General features: G+C 37.9%; 1 protein-coding gene across 1 annotated transcript in view; it reads right to left on the reverse strand.

Annotated features, from left to right (window-relative positions):
* Positions 1-13009, reverse strand: part of LOC118765935 — a 43900-nt gene that overhangs the window by 7137 nt on the left and 23754 nt on the right. The window contains exon 3 of the mRNA XM_036508799.1: positions 3039-3275. Within this exon, the coding sequence (XP_036364692.1) occupies positions 3039-3275 (237 nt within the window). The remainder of the gene's footprint in view (positions 1-3038; positions 3276-13009) is intronic.

Genomic DNA, 13009 nt, shown 5'->3' on the forward strand with positions numbered 1-13009 from the left:
TAATTGTAAAAGGTATTTCTATTTAGGGATAAATAAAGTGTAAAACATAAGAAACAAAATTTGATTGAGCAGATTTATGATGAAAGACAATCCAACCATGACCATTCCAATATCTAGAATGGTAGCTTCTGTTTTGAAGAAGGCAGGGTGTAATGGGAGGGATACTTTCCTGCTATTTCTATCAGCCTGAGCAACTGTGTAAAGGTCTTCAGATCCTTAAAAGTGTGTATTTTAAGGTAGAGATGGGAATTTCAACATTTCTCGTCTGGGCTCATTCTTGTATTCTAGAATATTGTACTTTGGTTAAAGACATGACAATATCAGAGACAAGTTAGAGATGAAGTTATTTAGACAAAAAAAACAAAAAAAAACAAACTATTTCACTAAAAATACATATAACTACCCAACCATTTCTAAAGATATATCATCATTTAAGTTCTGTTGTCCATGCTGGCATGGGTTGGACGGTTTGACTGGGCTGGCATGCTGGAAGGCTGCATCAGACTCCAGTCTGATTTAGCATGGTTTTCTTTGGCTGAATGCCCTTCCTAACGCCAACCACTCTGAGAATGTAATGGGTCCCTTTACATGCTTTGATGAATCTTCCCAAACATGACATAATACCAAAAATCTTCGTCATTGCCTCTGTGAGGCCCAACGCTCGAAAAGAATTCAGCTACTTTGCGTCCGTGAGGCCCAACATTCAAAAGATGTTCTTTATGTGCCACCAGCACAGATCCCCAAATGTCTCTTGATTTCAAATTCTGACACAAGGCCAGCAATTTGGAGGGAAGGGTTAGTTGATTGCATCAACCCCAATATTCCACCGGTACTTATTTCTTGAACCCTGCGAGGATGCAAGACTAGTAGGACAAGGAAAGAGAAGGAAGATGGGAGAGGGTCAAGAGAGAGAGAGAGAGAGAGAGAAAGCTTGTCCAAAAGGAAGTGACCAGGTTATGAGTAGTAGAGGGGATAGAGTGGGGGGAGTCTGCTTTGGCATGGTTTTTACATTTGGATGCCATTCTTAATGCCAACCATTTCACAGAGAGGGCTAGGGGCATTTTAAGGGGCACCTGCACTGGTAAGGTCTCCTCTCATATGGTTTTTATAGCAGGATGCCCCTCCTAATGCCAACCGTTATACAGAGTGGACTGGATGCTTTATACATGGCACCAGACCCAGCAAGGTCACCAAGTAACTTGCAAAACAAAGATCCTTTGAGAGGAGGGGCTGTGGTATTGGAGGAGGTGGCTTTGTGGTGTGAGGTGATGTGTAGATACAGTATGACTGAAGGATGGAAACAGGTGTCTTGCTGTAGTGGAGTTTTGTATCCTTGTGTGTTGGAAAAAAAATAACACGGACAGAAGAAAGAAACATGAGGTTAAGCACTCTCTGCCAAACGGATCACAGTCAACTGCGCCAACCAATCAACTGCTGACACTCGGACAGTTCTCCATTTTATAGCAATGTGCTAATCCACTTTCATTCACTTGGGTGGGGGTGGGAAGCATTCCACGACATGGAGAGACATGGTTACCCGAGTCAGAGGGAAAGAGAAAGAGAGAGAGAGAGAGAGAGAGACGGTGGTAATGTGTCAGGGTATACTCTTAAAGTATGAGGATGGGAATGTAAATGGGATAGTATTGGATTTCCCAGGGTGCATGAATAGGGGGTTCATGTGAATGCCAGCAGGAGAGGAAGGACAGGATTGCAGGAGAAGAGAGGGAGAGGTAAGCATAGTGCATGAAGAAGAGGAGCAGAGATGTAGTTTTGGTCTATTGAGGTAGGGTGTGATGAGTGATTTAATGTTAGATAGGGGTGGAAGACACAGCAGTGGGGTGGGCAGGTCTTCTCGAGAACCTTCTATAACCAGACATCACGATACATTGTCATCTTGAGATTGGCTCTCTCTTCCACACCTGCCATCCCCTTTAAGCAATCAACACTTCTATATACAGCTATTTCCATTCATACACATCACATGTCCAAACCAATGCAATCTTGTCTCTTGCATGCAGCAATTCATTCCGCTTACGACCAACTTTTCTCTCAGCACATTTCCACTTTGTCATACATGCACACTGACGTTGCATATCCAACGGAGCATACTGCTCCCGTTCCTCTCTAGTCTATGCATGTCTTAAGTGACCACTTGGCAAATAACTATAAAGAAGGGAAACTGAATCAGAGCATGTGTTTATTATTGGCATACTGACCCTCCCAAGACACACAAAAAATATTTTGTTTTAGAATTAAACTATATATTTCTTTTATTATTCTGTAATATGCATTTACATGGTAAAGACTCAGTTTTCTTTTTGTTCTAGGTAGAAATTTTTAACAAGTTCCCTCTATCAATCAAACAAAGATGGTAAAATATTCCATTTACTTTCCCTCTTTCCAATGTTTAGAAACTGAAGGAACGGTCAAATACTGGAATCAGTTTCACTGATAAAACATCATCTCTAATATTTCTGATTTCCTGCTGGATAACCATCATTCCTGACAAATTTCTTCCTTTCCTGATAAATGTGAGAAACCAAAAGGCAAAATCTGGGAAGAAATAAAAGATATAAATAGGTGCAGACAAGGCTGTGTGCTAAGAAGTTTACTTCCCAACCACATGGTTCTGGGTTCAGTCCCACTGCATGGCACCTTGGGTGAGAATCTTCTACAGTAGCCTCAGTTCGGCCGAGGCATTATGAGTGGATTTGGTAGATGGAAACTGAAAGAAGCCCAGTATGTGTGTGTGTGTGACTGTTTGTTATCCACCACTATTTGATGACTGGTATCAGTGTGTTTATGTTCCTATAACTTAGCAGATCAGCAAAATAGAGTGATTAAATGTTACCACGCTTAAAAAAGTGAGAAGCACTGGGGTTGATTCTTTTGACACAAAAAGATCTTCAAGGTGGTGCCCCAGCATGGCCTGAGTCATTAGACTAAAACATTTAAAACATAAAAGATATACCAATCCTGTTAACAAAACAAAATTCAAGAAATCTTTTTCGTAACAAATCAAACTTGAAGAAACTTACCAATTTCATTTTCGCAATAGACAAGAAAAGTTCCAGGTTTTCTTCCAGGGAAGACATATACAATTTCTAATTTCCCGTTCTCTTCCAAAAAATCAATTAACATTTTGTCCGACATGTCTTTGGGGCCATTTGACACAATCATTGCATCTTCTTGCCAAACTAGATTTTTATACCAGTCCACTTGAAGTTCATGTTTGCTTACATTATGGACCTTCTTTTTGACAACATTTTCTGCATCTGAAAATCAAAATAGCAGAAGAAATTGAGAATATAATGTCATTATTAATGAATGGAGGTCATGGTTGTGTTGGTGTAGAACCAGGTCAGAGACATTCCGACCATAAATACCCCCAAGTGTCCTTCCTTCTTTAAGATGTTAGGTGGTACATGAAGAAGATTTAACTGCCTTTTCTAGCAGATCAAGTCATAACTTAGAAGCCCCTTTGTTTGTTCAATAGCTTAGAGGATTATGAGGTTCCCTGTACAATTAATTGGTTCTAGTTCAATCCCACTGTCCAACAGCACCTTGAGCAAGTATCTTCTACCGCAGCCTCAAGACTGATATTTGCGACTGATATTTGGAAGAGAGAAACTGTGGACATCACAGGATTTGTGTGTGTGTGTGAGTTATCACCAAAAGGCATTACTTGGAGGAGGCAGTACTCAATGAAAAGCTTTATAACTAGCAGACCATTATGTAGATAGAGAAAGATTCTTCAGATTTGAGGTGACCTGTTGTCATCAAACATCAAGGCAACATCCCTGCTGATTAATATAGAATGCAATAATTATGATGATGATGATGATGATTTCTTTTAATTGCCACAAGTGAGGGGCATTACTCGGACATTTTACAATCTGTGTGTGTGTTGGGGGTTACATAAAGGATGAAGGGAAAGAAAGCACCAGTCAATGAACCCCACAGATCCAGGATCACCCTGACCATGAAGGGCACGAGTCCTCACCCCGGTGTTGCCCTCCACTCACCAGGTGCATGCCTAAAGGAGCTTCATTCACCCTAATCATTCTTACCAGTCAGCCACCTTCCCTCTCCACCCTCAATTTCTTTTCCAAATGGAACTTTAAAAAAAAAAGGGATCTGGGTTTAACTTAAGTGGAAGGTGCCTTTCCTTAATTTTTTTCAGCCTCGTCCACCACACAAGCCCTTTCTCTAGGGAGAGAAACATCTTCTGCCCTGCTTTGTTAAAGGTCAGTGATGGGGTAATCCTCAAAACAGACTCAACTCATAGCCAGATCCTTCCTACATGTGCCAACAGCTGTTCAACATGACTCTGCAGATCAGAAATGCTTGGACACTGTACGAGGGCATCTCAGCCAGTCCCATCCATAGAGTTTATGCCAGCGCTGCTCCTCGGTAACCAGACCAAGAATTTCTGGAAACTACCTGTGCTAATTCCTGGCCTGAATGTCCTCCAAAGCAGACCAGATGCTTCATACTGGTCAACGCCTAATGTTTTCCTGAGAATGTCATTGCTCTTAGCCGACAATAGATTTCTATATATTGCTAACATAGAACTTCCATGACCACAATACTTGATTGGCAGTGAATGCCAGATGACATTCCAGATGCCATGACTCTAATCCTGGTCTTTTTTTTTCTTGATCCCAGACTGCAGCTTCCACCCATCCCCCCACTTTTTCATGCTAGCATAAGTTAGACGGAGACTTTAATTTACAAAGGATTTCACAGAACAATATTCAGAGAGAGGGAACATGTGTTTCTCTATGCATATTTCATGTCTCTATTTCCTGTATCCTAGTTTGGTAGACTCACTTCTGCCATAACATTCCATTATGGCCCTTTTGTCATTCTGAGATCATCTTCTTCTCTACTTTGCAGAAGTATTCGAATAAACGACCAAGCCCACCTGGATGTACAGCAGGTCGCAAAAGGCTTTTCCTTGGGGATTCAGTGTTGTGATGATAATTTTTATTTGGCATTTCACTCAAAGAGGACTGTGTGTTTCAACCAAAAGCAACCATCTAAAGGCAAAAGAGACCTACTTCCCGTTGTCGTAGACCTAACCCAATAAAGGGGACCTCTCTATCTTCTCTGGTCTCGGCAGGTACACATTATCATTACGGCTACTATCATGGACCAGTAGCACAGTGTACAACGATATGACAATAACAAGGCTGTCTTCAGCAGCAATAATAATAATAATAATAATAATAATAATAATAATAATCATAATAAAGAAATACTGTCTGGATGGTCATTGATTCAAACTGAGACCCTCCACCATTTGCCTGGTTTCAGTTTTTGTCCTGCAGGGTGATCAAATACAAAGAAAAACATTCATCTCACAAAGTATCCACTGTGAGGTTGCTGGGTTTGTCCCTGATGGCCTGTCCTTCATGGATATTGACCAATTTCTGGCCTGCCACCATGGCTGCACTGGTGGTGGTGGTGGAGACACAAATGAACAATGCTGAGAGCAATGAGGGGAAGAACAAAAAAAATATGTTTAAGGAAAAAAGCAGGGGGTTCATAAGGTGACCCGAGTACTGCTGACACTGATGAAGTGGAGGGGACTGGATGATTATATTGGGGGTCAGGGTCAAGTGGTAAACTCTGATACATCCACCATACAGAGGGTATGCCAAGAAATTGCAATACTGTTATCACCATCATTATTATTATTATTATTATTATTACTATTAAGACAAGACAAAGAGCACGATGCGATAGCAATAGATATTTTATTAGTTGAATGATATTTTAATAGTAATGCTGTCTTTGTCGAGTTGAAAATAAGAAGTGATAAAAATTCAAAATTATAGAAATTTAAATTTGAAGTATGAACGAGAGAAACCAGCATCCACACGTTGATGGAATGACATCATCAGGCTTCAATTTTATAACAGGCAAAAAAGAAAGAGACAGAAAAAAAGAGGTAAGGAAAAAAGGAAAGGAAAAAGAATATTTAATCAAAGAGTTTTGTATAAATTTGATGAAATTTTCCTGTCATTTTATTCATTCCTCCAAGGGCGTGATGTTAATAACCCACAAACATATTTCTCCTCATGCATTTTGAGAAGTGAAAGTGAAGCAGATTCAGAATATTTTCTGAGAATATGCACTTTCAAGTCTTCCTCAAAATTGCAGCCATTTGAAGCAAAATGTTCAGCAAGGTCTGTCGAACTACTGTTGTTGTGCCTGATGTCATATCTGTGCCCATTAAATCTTTTGTTTAATTGTTCTGTTGTGCAGCCAATATAAATCAAGTTGTGTTTCGTGCATTCTGCCATGAACACCAAATGGTAATCTCTACATGTCCCATCTTCTGTATAAATCATAACATTTCTGTTATGATTCCTGATTTGACTCATGTTATTGCGCAATGAACAGGGCTTACCTCTCTTGCAGCTGTTTTTCAAGGTACAGCAGAAACTCCAATGTTAGTTTTTTGGGGGCCAGAAGTAGAGCTCGATAATTCTCTTATATTTTTGTCCTATCTAAAGGTTACAATAGGCAGCTGAAGAAATATCTGTTTGAAATGAGGATATTTTTGCGCCACATGTTGGTAACTTTCTTTCAACACTTTTGAAATGCCAGTGAAATTTCAATGCCAGTTAATCACTAAAGGAATTCTGTCATTAATTGTATTGTGTTTGCTAAAATTATGCATGACGGTTTAACTATCTTTGCTAAGCTTAGCTATTTCATTTGCTATTTCCTTTAATCATGATGATTCACTATAACTGCAGTTGACATAATGGTGTACAAAAGCATTTGCATGTTTCCAGTAATCCCCTATGTCAGTACAAATGCTTAAAGACTGATGATGTCATTCCATCAACATGTGGAAGCTTTTTGTTCTCGTTCATACTTTAAACTTAAATTTCTATAATTTTGAATTTTTATCACTTCTTATTTTGAAAGACAGTATTACTGTGTTGAAAGTGTTTTGCATAGGATATGTGCAGTACCTAGTAGTGCAATTTTCTGTATGTTATATATATTTGTTAGTACTGGTGTTTTTGTTATGTATTTGTCTGAATATTTTTTTAACATACCTAATATGGCTACTATGATAGGAATTGTTTCTGTTTTTAGAATCCACATTCGAGTTACCTCCATTTCCAGGTCTTTGTATTTTGAGAGTTTCTCCATTCTTTTAGAGACACGTTGTCATCTGCCGGTATTGATACATCAATTAGAAAGCATTTTTTTCTTCATGATCTCTAACAACTGTATCTGGTCTGTCGGCTTAATTTCTCTATCTGTGTGTATCGGCATATCCCAGAGTATGGTTGCTTTCTCGTTTTCTGTGACCTTTTCTGGTGTGTACCTATACCATCTTTTTTCTGTTGTTATTCCATAATGTTGGCATAGCTTCCAGTATATGTAGGCCCCAACTTTGTCGTGTCTGTGAATATATTCCTTCTTAGCCAGGACTGGGCAGCTAGAGATAATATGATTTATTGTTTCTTGTCCATCTCCACATATTCTGCGGTTACTTGTAATATTTCTTTTCATTACATGATTTTGGTAATTTCTGGTGGGGAGGCTTTGGTCTTGTGCTGCAATTAAAAATCCCTCTGTTTCTGCTTTGAGTCCTGAGCTTCTCAACCATTGCTGGGATTTTTCTCTATCTATTTCTTTTGCGTTTAGTTTAGTCCAGTATTTGCTATGAAGAGGTTTTTCTTGCCATCATTTTATCATGGTCCGTTGCTGTTCTAGTTTTAGTTTGGATTTCATTTGTTTTACACTTTTTGTTGTTTCTTCTTTTTCTTCATAGTTGTTCGGTACTATAACTTCTTCTTTTGCATTTGTCAGCTTCCTTAAAGACTAAAAACAGTTTTTTTCTTTTGTGTGTGTTTTGTGGCTTTTTGTATTAGTGTTCTTTCCTTCTGAAATAGGTATTTTTGCAGTCTTATGGTGGTTATTTTGTAATAGTTTTCTTTCCTTCTGAAATAGGTATTTTTGCAGTCTTATGGTGGTTATTTTGTAATAGTTTTCTTTCCTTCTGAAATAGGTATTTTGCAGTCTTATGGTGGTTATTTTGTAATAGTTTTCTTTCCTTCTGAAATAGGTATTTTTGCAGTCTTATGGTGGTTATTTTGTAATAGTTTTCTTTCCTCTGAAATAGGTATTTTTGCAGTCTTATGGTGGTATTTTGTAATAGTTTTTTTCCTTCTGAAATAGGTATTTTTGCAGTCTTATGGTGGTTATTTTGTAATAGTTTTCTTTCCTTCTGAAATAGGTATTTTTGCAGTCTTATGGTGGTTATTTTGTAATAGTTTTCTTTCCTTCTGAAATAGGTATTTTTGCAGTCTTATGGTGGTTATTTTGTAATAGTTTTCTTTCCTTCTGAAATAGGTATTTTTGCAGTCTTATGGTGGTTATTTTGTAATAGTTTTCTTTCCTTCTGAAATAGGTATTTTTGCAGTCTTATGGTGGTTATTTTGTATTAGTGTTCTTTCCTTCTGAAATAGGTATTTTTGCAGTCTTATGGTGGTTATTTTGTAATAGTTTTCTTTCCTTCTGAAATAGGTATTTTTGCAGTCTTATGGTGGTTATTTTGTAATAGTTTTCTTTCCTTCTGAAATAGGTATTTTTGCAGTCTTATGGTGGTTATTTTGTAATAGTTTTCTTTCCTTCTGAAATAGGTATTTTTGCAGTCTTATGGTGGTTATTTTGTATTAGTGTTCTTTCCTTCTGAAATAGGTATTTTTGCAGTCTTATGGTGGTTATTTTGTAATAGTTTTCTTTCCTTCTGAAATAGGTATTTTTGCAGTCTTATGGTGGTTATTTTGTAATAGTTTTCTTTCTTCTGAAATAGGTATTTTGCAGTCTTATGGTGGTTATTTTGTAATAGTTTTCTTTCCTTCTGAAATAGGTATTTTTGCAGTCTTATGGTGGTATTTTGTATTAGTGTTCTTTCCTTCTGAAATAGGTATTTTTGCAGTCTTATGGTGGTTATTTTGTAATAGTTTTCTTTCCTTCTGAAATAGGTATTTTTGCAGTCTTATGGTGGTTATTTTGTAATAGTTTTCTTCCTTCTGAAATAGGTATTTTTGCAGTCTTATGGTGGTTATTTTGTAATAGTTTTCTTTCCTTCTGAAATAGGTATTTTTGCAGTCTTATGGTGGTTATTTTGTATTAGTTTTCTTTCCTTCTGAAATAGGTATTTTTGCAGTCTTATGGTGGTTATTTTGTATTAGTTTTCTTTCCTTCTGAAATAGGTATTTTTGCAGTCTTATGGTGGTTATTTTGTATTAGTTTTCTTTCCTTCTGAAATAGGTATTTTTGCAGTCTTATGGTGGTTATTTTGTAACAGTTTTCTTTCCTTCTGAAATAGGTATTTTTGCAGTCTTATGGTGGTTATTTTGTAATAGTTTTCTACCACCTTCTATACATTGTATATACAACCTTTCTATGTCAGATTTTATTATTATCATTATTATTATCAGTATTATATTATTTCAAAAAGATTGACGTAACTCTTCACAAAGGTAAACAGTCACAGAAATGCAAGATGTCAATTAAACTACCCTGTGATCCTTACCAAACAAAAAAGACTTCATCAATGAACCGTAACCAGAGTATTATCTCATGACCATGTAGGAATTTGAATGCCTTCAGTGACTGTGTCTTGAATTTCTGCATGAAGAGATTAGCAAAATTAGCTGCCATAGGGGTACCCATGGCATAAACCTTTATTGGGTGGTAAAATGTTTGTCCAAACTTCATTGTGTTACTTTGTAACACAAGCTTTAACAGCCTACAGAGAAAATTTGAGGAAATACTTTTGTTTAGCTATTTTTCAAAGGCATCCATGCATAATTCTACCTCTGTATGGTGGTTAATATTGGGATATAAGAAAGAAACATCCATGATTACCAAAAAACAACTTTCAACATTGCTTCAGTACCTAAAAAGGTTGTTTATGTTAGATGTAAAATCAAGTATCCTGAATATAGGAACTTGATCTTTTTGCAACAGGGAGTAGAAAGCCATCTAGCCACTTTGACATTTTGGTTGTACAATAGACATGTGTGTGGCAAATTGGGCGCATTGGAGGAAATTTTTTGAACTTTTTGTCTATTTTAGGGAGACCATAAAATACAGGTGTTCCTCTTTCTGACTGTAAAATCCTGGATTTGGCCTTATTCATAAAATTATTTTTTTCCATTTACAGAATTATTTTGTCTGGAAAAGATCACAGAATAGTTTAATTAAATTCTTGCATTTCTGTGACTGTTATGCTAAAAACTGTGGCTTAAGTCCAACATAAAATTTACGTCTTGTTTTTCAAAAACTAGCATTGATTATTTGGACACAAAAGTTAAGTTTTCTGGAGGCAGAATAGTGACAGAGTTACTTTGCAAGCCCATGTCATCCCACATTTACTCCCACCACCGATCATCCACAGCATATAATTTGGTCAAATCCCAAATCCCAATAGTTGAGGATAAAACAGATTCGTACTGACATAAGGGATTACTAGAAACATGCACATCATTATGTCAAATGCAGTTACAGTGAATCCCGATTAAAGGAAATAGCAAATGACACAGCTAACATTAGCCAAGAAAGTTAAGCCCAATTCACACATAATTTTAGCAAACACAATAGAATGTGTGACAGAAATGCTTTAGTGATTAACTGGCATCAAAATTTCTCTGGCATTTCAAAAGCGTTGAAAGAAAGTTACCAGCATGTTGCAGAAAAATATCCTTGTTTCAAACTAATATTTCTTCAGCCACCCATTGTAGCCATTCGACAGAGTATAAGGGACCTTTTAACCTCTACTTCTAACTCCGAGAAAACTAACATTGGGGTATCTGCACGCAGTACCTTGAAAAACAGCCGCAAGAGAGGTAAGCCCTCTTCATTGCGCAACAACATGAGTCAAGTCAGGAATCATAACAGAAATGTTATGATTTATACAGAAGGTGGGAAATGTAGAGCTTTACATTTTGCTGTGTTCATGGCAGAATGCACGAAATGCAACTTGGTTTATGGGGGCTATGGGGTGTTAGAATTTCAACCCCTCCAGTTTCAGAATTTCTTTTATTCACTCTTGGAAGAATGCATTATCTCAGCCTGGTTGTGTTTGTAGAAAGTTGAAAAGTTATCAAATTTTAGACACTTTAGTGACAACAGCTTGCTTTCAACATCTTCAAAAGATCTGAGGTCGCTAAAGCGGCAATAAATTTGATCTCCTTTGATTTTAGTGGTAGGTGAAAACATATGGGTAATTACAAACGCATATGTGCATATCTGTGTGTGTGTATACACGTGTGCATGCACATGTACTGTAGAACGGTCAGTAATGTAGTTGTTGTAGCTGTAATCGTTACTGTTGTGGTGATTCTTGTTGCTACTGTTTACATTTGGTTGCTGGGTAACAAATGGAATCTGAAAAGCTGACTGTTTCATTAAGTAGGTCATCAACTGACATTGAATCAAGGTTGAGGCTAGGTCTCTTATTGTTGTTGCTGTTGAAAAGTATTTGAAGAGAAAACACGTGGACTTATGGTATTGGTAAAACACCCACATATCATCATCATCATCATCGTCGTTTAACGTCCGTTCTCCATGCTAGCATGGGTTGGACGGTTCGACCGGGGTTCTGGGAAGCCAGAAGGCTGCACCAGGCTCCAGTCTAATCTGGCAATGCTTCTACAGCTGGATGCCCTTCCTAACGCCAACCACTCCGAGAGTGTAGTGGGTGCTTTTTACGTGCCACCTGCACAGGTGCCAGGCAGGGCTGGCAACGGCCACGGTTAGATTGGTGTATTTTATGTGCCACCGGCACGGAAGCCAGTCGAGGCGGTGCTGGCATCGGCCACGAGTCGGATAGTGCTTTTTACGTACCACCAGACCAGGGGTCCTGGCTGGTTCAATTCGATTTCGATTTCGCTTGCCCCAACATGTCTTCACAAGCAAAGGGGGTTGGCATGGGTGCCTGTCGTACGGTCGCATTGGAGTATTTTTATTTATATGCGTATATATATATAAACAGAGAAAAATATTAAATTATTTTATTCCCGGGTATCACAGAATTATTATCGAATTAGTGAATTTACAAAAGAAGTAAGAAAATATTTTGAGTTTACAATTTGAAATTTTCCAAAATATACATTCAGAAAAGTTTTATAAACTGAGAAGATTCACAAAATAATTTTTCTTTCTCTTTGAACAAAGATTCATCACCCTTCTGTCTTGAGATTCCATCTGATGCCAGGCAGAATGCCTTTGCTGATCTTCAGAAAATCTCATCTCCCTTCAGTCTTAAGATACTATCTGATGTGCAGCCACATGCATTTCTTCTCTCTGGCAAAGTCACATCTCCCTTCTGTTTTGATACTGCATTAGTTTAATGGTAAATATGTAATTGTAAATCCCTTGTAACCTAGCAACTGGTGCAATAATTATTAAGTTGTAATTGAATGGTAAACGTATATTATCACATACCTTGGACTTGCCATCGAATTGTTTTTTGTCACGAGTTTCACCTTCAGGCATTCATTATATTGGTCAACGCATCTACACTGACACACCATTCTGCTGTGGTGGCCGTAAAGATGGAAAGTTGCCGATGAGTAATGTTGTTCACATTACTCTTTTACTTGTTTCAGTCATTTGACTGCGGCCATGCTGGAGCACCGCCTTTAATCGAGTAACTCGACCCCGGGACTTATTCTTTTGTAAGCCCAGTACTTATTCTATCGGTCTCTTTTTGCCGAACCGCTAAGTAACGGGGATATAAACACACCAGCATCGGTTATCAAGCAATGCTAGGGGGACAAACACAGACACACAAACACACACATACACATATATATATATATATATACGACGGGCTTCTTTCAGTTTCCAGCTACCAAATCCACTCACAAGGCTTTGGTTGGCCCGAGGCTATAGTAGAAGACACTTGCCCAAGGTGCCATGCAGTGGGACTGAACCTGGAACCATGTGGTTGGTAAACAAGCTA

This window comes from Octopus sinensis, linkage group LG1 (genome assembly GCF_006345805.1).
Source record: "Octopus sinensis linkage group LG1, ASM634580v1, whole genome shotgun sequence".
In the NCBI taxonomy this organism is placed as follows: domain Eukaryota; kingdom Metazoa; phylum Mollusca; class Cephalopoda; order Octopoda; family Octopodidae; genus Octopus; species Octopus sinensis.